The sequence below is a fragment of the Hoplias malabaricus genome, chromosome 12 (assembly GCF_029633855.1).
Source record: "Hoplias malabaricus isolate fHopMal1 chromosome 12, fHopMal1.hap1, whole genome shotgun sequence".
Taxonomy (NCBI): domain Eukaryota; kingdom Metazoa; phylum Chordata; class Actinopteri; order Characiformes; family Erythrinidae; genus Hoplias; species Hoplias malabaricus.
In genome coordinates, this window is record NC_089811.1 from 3,407,626 (window position 1) to 3,414,838 (window position 7,213).

General features: G+C 43.9%; 1 protein-coding gene across 1 annotated transcript in view; it reads right to left on the reverse strand.

The window, feature by feature from the left end:
• ccdc141 (coiled-coil domain containing 141) overlaps positions 1-7,213 on the reverse strand; it is a 49,786-nt gene extending 42,573 nt beyond the window's left edge. Inside the window, exons 1-2 of the mRNA XM_066641208.1 lie at positions 7,112-7,213; positions 984-1,106 (exon numbers count right to left, since the gene is read on the reverse strand). Of these exons, the coding sequence (XP_066497305.1) occupies positions 984-1,106; positions 7,112-7,213 (225 nt within the window). The remainder of the gene's footprint in view (positions 1-983; positions 1,107-7,111) is intronic.

The following is a 7,213-nucleotide window of genomic DNA, read 5'->3' on the forward strand; positions in this document are numbered from 1 at the left end:
TGAAGCTGTAGCACAGTAACTGTATGATTCCACACAAATATGTGTATGGGTTTGTAGATGACTCTTACTGAATAGTTTTAAAGAGGACAACACTCACTTGTTCAGTGCCTGTATACATTAACCTGGGGATCTGGGGCCCACCAACCCACACACTGTGAAACAGACCAGAGGGTCAGAAACCATGGGATACAACAAGCCATTCTGATTTTGTTCTAAATACTACATCGAATGAAGGCCCTTTAGAAATGCCCCTCCCACCAGTCTGAGTCTGTCCAATCACAGCGCTGGACCCACAGCACAAAGGCAAGGGTAAACAGAACAAAACAGACACAAGGAGCACAGAGATATAAGAGCTATGAGAAAGAGAACAGAGTGAAAACGGCTAAAAACCAGAGCTCCTCGCTCCTCACTGCTGTGCGCTCGGGGTCGGGGCGAACAGCGAGCGGCTCATTATCATTTAAAGGAACAGGTGCTGAAAGCGGACGTTCTGAACAGGGGCTGTTTACACAGGGGGAGAACACTGCTGTGGGGTTTGATCCTTGTGGTGTTTTGACCATTTGAGCATTTCACAGACCCCCTCCAGTGAAAATGAAGTGTTTAAACTTAATAACATGTGCCTGTGGTGTTTATGTTACAAGGTGTAAGTGAAATACGTGGTCGGCGTCAACGCTGAGCATTTCTGCGTTCAAACTGCAGTGTACAAAATACAACCTTAAAGACGGGCAGATTCAGACAGGCACGGTTTCTTACGTCATTAACCTAAGTAACCAATCCTGTTTACTTGTAGGACGGGTCCTCGATCTGCATGTGAGTGCAGGAGGGGGTGAGTGATAATGTATATTAACATTCACTGTGAACGTGAAGAGGACACTCTGCACAGGTCCGAGCGGTGAACTGACACTACATCTGTGTGAGAGAAAGGAGCCAGAGCTGAGTCTGAGACCAGGACGGATTTGTGAAGATGAAGGACAGAGATAACAGACCTTGAGTCTTAGCAGCAGCAGCTCATGCTCCTCCAGAAGTTTCTTGCTTTCGTCCTGATTGTCTCCAATCTCCAGCAGGTCCGGATGAGCCTCGGTCAGCTGGAGCTGGACCAGATCTCCACACTGCAAACAGAGGAGCATGTTGGTTTTCATGCGTTTTGGGGACATTACACAGACGTACATTCACTTAGTGGAGACTTGCCTTCCCCATATGTACTGTCAACCCGGTCTCACACCTATTCGTGATATAGTCACATATACAAATTGGGTTAAATGGGTAGTTACCATAGAAACACTATGCGACAGTGACACGACAACACTTCCTCATTACAGTCATCACTCATAATATAGACAAAGGCATAATGCGAATTACACATCACAGGTTCTTATTCCAACAAAGGCATAAAGTATTTTATTATAATATTTCTCCAAAGCAATGTTTATTATTTAGGGTGACCAGATCTGAGATGGTGAAAAAGAGGACACGTCTCCGGGTGGTGGACGACTACTGACGTGCAGACTGACCAATTAAATGTTTACAGAGAAGGTTATCGACCAATAACGGTAGCTCTACAGTCAGACCGTCCAATCAGAAGATTTTAGGCTACTTAACCACGCCCCCTTCTCACTCAAGCGAACCAATCGGAGTAGGGGAGGGCGGGACTAGTTTGTGAATGAAACGCTTCTCTAAGTTCTATGTAAGCTCTAGAAAAACAACATCCCGGACGTTTGTGAAATTCCACCCAGACATTCTTTTATGTCTAAAAAAAGAGGACATGTCCGGGTAAAAGAGGACGTCTGGTCAGCCTATTATTATTGTCTTACTTTAGCTTTAACGCTAACGAGAAAATTTCTTTCGCTTAACGTTATTTTGACTAATTTTCAAAAGGTTAATACTAAAAAGGACATTTCTCTAGCCGTTATTTACTTCGATACTTTAGTAAATAATGAATTAGTAACGTTATATTTTTCGTAAATAAAAATAAGACAGTGGAATTAACGGATGATAATGACGCCTTAATGAGGAAGAGTTGTTGTGTTACTGTCGCATAGTGTTTCTATGGTAACTACCCATTCACTTATGATCGTGATATTGTCGTATAAAATGTGGAAAAAATATGTCACGAATTGCAGTCCCCTGTATATGTGACTATATCACGAATAGGTGTGAGACCGGGTTGGTACTGTTATGTCAAACTTAATCTTAATACGAACCCTAACCTAACCCTAAACTAAACCTTAAAACAAGGTAATTATCTAAGGTCTAATTTAAGTTACAGTACAGAGCATAACAAAATATAAGCTAATACAAGCTAACAATAGCAGTACAAGCTAACAATAGCTGTACAAGCTAACAATAGCAGTACAAGCTAACAATAGCAGTACTATCTAACAATAGCAGTACAAGCTAATAATAGCAGTAAACAGTTCTCCCACAAACATGTGCCTGGATTAATGCGTATTATTGTTATTTATAATTTTTTTGTTATTTACAATTATTTAATAATTTGTTTATCACTTTATCATGGAAATATCAACATTACAGCAGCAATTAATGCACAGCTATTTAATATGTAGCTTATGCATGTTGTTTCATGCCATAATTTGCCACCCCAACTATAACAATATTAATTTTAATAACACCTGAAAGGGATTTTCTGTATTCATCGGGTTACCAGTACCACACTTTTGTCCATGGTATTGTGTGTGTGTGTGTGTGTGTGTGTATAGTGGTAGTGTCAGAAATGTAGATAATTGACCCACCACTGGCTTTAATTCATTAAATATAAGTGGGTAATATATGTTTTTGTTTTGCATAAATTTCATGACTGAGGCACGTGTTCAATCAAACACATGTCTGTTAGAACACAGCCAGACAACTGCTTGATAAGCAACCATTAATAATGTCTGCAGTATCAGTAAAAATGTTTGTCTGTGGTAAATGTTTCTGATAAAATGTCCGCCCCCTGTTTAATGTCCATCAGTGTATTTGTGCTGCATTAATAGAGCTCTTCAGTCTGGGGCACATTGTAAAACAGCAGTGAATCTAGTTATCTATCCTCACACACACACACACGACAACCCAAGGCTGTGTTTACACAGAGAATGATGAGCTGAAAGCTACACCTGCCAAAACGTGCTCCAGTGATCTCTCCTCTGTCCACACACCGAGAAGCGTACACACAAATATCACAGCCATTACTAATTATAATAACAATCTAGAATAATTAAATATTGATTATTATTCATGAGAAAGACAAGTTCTTACTGACCACTTCCTACAATACGTTTCAGTAACACAGCGTCTGCTAGACCCTGAGGAGCTAACTGTTTAACTGTGTTACTGAGCTCGCTCTATCTATCTATCTATCTATCTATCTATCTATCTATCTAATTAAAACCTGAACTGAGTGTGTGGTGAACATGTTCACCATGCACGACAACAGTGAGTGTCTCAGAGAGTGGACACAGGGTTTAAAAACTCCAGCAGCGTATACTGTGTCTGATCCACTCTACACCAGCACAACACACACTCACACACCACCACCACGTCAGTGTCACTGCAGCGCTGAGAATGATCCACCACCACATCACACCTGCTCCGTGGGGGTCCTGACCAGTGAAGAACACGGTGAAAGGGGGCTAATGAAGCACCAGACTGGTGGAGAAGTGCCTTTCCGAAACTGGAGGGAGCGTTTGAAATAGAAGGAACTCCAGCAGCTGCCTCAGTGTGATTTCCACAAATGCAGTAAACGCCGGTTGAGACACGCAGGCTGATGGCGGTGTAATTGTGCTGTGTATTTTGGGAGTGCTGGCAGTGGCCATGACTCTGGACACGTGCCTCTCAATGTTTTGGACAAGGGCCATGACTTTAAAGAGCACATCCAGCAGCAAAAGCCTGTCCTTTTCCATCACAGAGAGAGAGAGGAACAAGAGAGAGCCAAAGCAGAGCCTAAAAGCACAAAAGAAAGAGCTCAGATGTGATGAGAAGTGTATCAATAATGCAGAGCTCTCAGCACGGTTTGGTCAGTGTTTTGACTGGATATTTCACAGCTGTTCCTCTCCTCCCTGTGGGAGCTGCTCTGGTAAACACTAATATTAAATCGGCACGCCAGGCATCAGGACAAGACCGCAGAGCCTCAGACGGATAATCAAAAATTGTCTTAATCCACAGGTCGCCCACGGTGTCCCTGGAGACCTACAGAGGGCTTCAAAAAATAGTTAGGACGCCCACAGAGCAGGTATGATTTGGGTGGTGGATCATACTCAGGGATGTGTTGGTGGTGTGTTAGTGTATGTTGTGCTGGTGTAGAGTGGATCAGACACAGCAGTGCTGCTGGAGTTTTTAAACCCCTCAGTGTCTGGACTGAGAACAGTCCACCGACCAAAAACATCCAGCCGACAGCATCCTGTGTCACTGATGAAGGACTAGAGGACGAGCGACACACACTGTGCAGCGACAGATGAGCTACTGTCTCTGACTCTACATCTACAAGGTGGACCAACGAGGGAGGAGTGTCTCACAGAGTGGACAGAGAGTGGACACAGGGTTTAAAAACTCCAGCAGCACCTGCTGTGTCTGATCCACTCTACACCAGCACAACACTCACTAACACACCACCACCTGAACTCAACTTCCAGCAGTGCACCTTCCTGTAGACACTATTTCCATCCCAAAATTCCAGACCTCCTGGACTCTTCAGGAAGGCATGCTACATGGGGAAACAACTGTGAACACCTGCTCATCCTGGGTTCCTTCAGTGTTGATTACCACAGGCGCTGCAGTAACAGCTTCTACATTTGTAGGTATAAGAACATTGGTGCAAGGTGTTGATGGCAATCACGAGACCATCAGTACGGCCAGGTGCTGACCACTTCAAATCAGGAAGGAGATTGGACTCCATCACTCCGTCCAGAGAGCACTCCACGGCAGTGCTGGGGGGGGGGGTGGGGGGGTTAGACGCCTCTAGTTAACACATGGTGGTCTAAGGCCACTCCAGGATGGTGGTCAATGCTCGTCAGTGGAGACTGCACTGCTGGACATCAGCGTCAGTAATTGGTAGCTCATTAAAACAGCTGATTTCATTTATTATCAACACAGCATTAAACCTAGCACACTTATTTACATTTAATCAAAGTCTGTAACACTACAGTTTTGAGCAGAAATCCAGGGCTGAGAGCTTTTCATGAAAGCATTTCCAGTGCTGAATCAATGCTGATGTCTGCTGTCTCTCACTAACAGAGAAATCAATAGCCTTTCACACAGAATCATATTAGAGCTCTTATATCAGAGTGATTTTACAGACTGCTGAAAGACCACATTAAACAGGAAAACATCCCACTAACCCCTTCCTCTTTGTTTGTGACGGATCTATATCTGTTTTTGTGGTGTTTGTGTATCGTTACGCTAGAGTTTGCCCCAGGATTTAGAAAACGATGCTCATCTCTGTGTGAAATGCATTTAATTATGTGTTTATTCATGTTCTGTAATGGTTTTGTAATGATCAGGGTCTTACAAGGAATTATGAAGTTCCAGGCAGAAACACACACTGGGTCACGGCACCAGTCCATCACAGGGCATTGCACACTCAGGCAGTCACTCACACACTCACACCTGTGGACTTTCACACACTCACTCACACACTCACCCAGTCACTCACACACACTCACACCTGTGGACAGTTTCACACACTCACTCAGTCACTCACACACTCACCCAGTCACTCTCACACACACACCTGTGGACAGATTCACACACTCACACCTGTGGACAGTTCCACACACTCACACCTGTGGACAGTTCCACACACTCACCCAGTCACTCACACCAATGGACAGATTCACACACTCACTTAGTAACTCACACACTCACCCAGTCACACACACACACACACCTGTGGACAGTTTCACACACTCACCCAGTCACTCACACACTCACACCTGTGGACAGTTTCACCTACACACACACACATGGAGTGGGGGGGGGACCCACTCAGCCACAGGGAGAACACAACACACTCCTCAGTGACCAGAGGCAGGGATTGAACCCACAACCCTAGGCCCGTTGTTCTGTGGCTGTGACACTACCTGCATCGCCATTGTGTCGGCCTGCATTTTATTAACGCTGCTCTAAGCCTAGTTCTGGACTTATCTGGATCTTCATTTTGAATAATGTACAATTCAGGACTAGTCTTAATCCCTGCTCCGGAAACCAACCCTGATCTACAATCTATGACCTATCTACAAACAAACACAAACACACACACACTTCATTTACTTCATGAATTCAAAAATGTGTCTGCGCCTAAAAACACTAAACAAACTCGACATTAAACACTCATCAGGTGACATTCCAGCGTCTCAGTGACTCCAGCAGTTATTACACTCACCGCCTCATTCAGATCAATACACACAGGTGTTTATTAGTGTTTCATGTGCAGTAAAGGAATAGAAGTCATCGACCAGGTCTAAGAGCTGTGTCACATTGAGAGACCAGCGCCCGTAAATCCACAGAGTCGTTTACATGTTCAGCAAATGTCCTGTTTATGGCCTGCTACTTATACACAGTATGTTTATTATGTGTACAGTTGTTTATGCTGCAATCTCTCTCTCTCTCTCTCCATCCAATCATCCTTCATCTTTCTCTATCAACTCTATCCATCCATATATTCAGTCTTCCATCCCTGTATCATCTGTCCATCCCTCGGTTTTGGTGGAAACACCATTTTCATTTACACAGATTCATTTATGCTGTAGATATCAACAGCTAAAAATATAATAATGTTATTTCAATGTTCTCTCTTAAACAAGAACAACTGAATTAAGAGCGGCGCTGGTCCATTTGAAAAGTCACTACTAGAACTGCTTTGTTTTGATCCACTCCTCTGGGATGTAGCAGTAAAGTTAGTGTACATTCACCTCATTAAAACACCACTGCTGTCCCTTTTCAGCTGCATTTACCTTTCTTTAACTTTGGAGCGAACGGTATCTGTGCAGCAGGCTTCTTTTCTTCCAGTGTGTTATGAAATTCACAGATCATTTAAATACACATAGATGCAGGGTTCTGTCCAGTCACTCGACTGACCACAGGAAGAGGGTAAAGTCCCTGAACAGGCTGCTCCTCTTACCTTCAGCACAGAAACGATAATCTGCGAGTCTCCGGCCTGCACAGCCACCGTGCTGAGGGCTGTGGTGGACGGCTGACCTCCCGAGTCACCTTCGCTGGACAT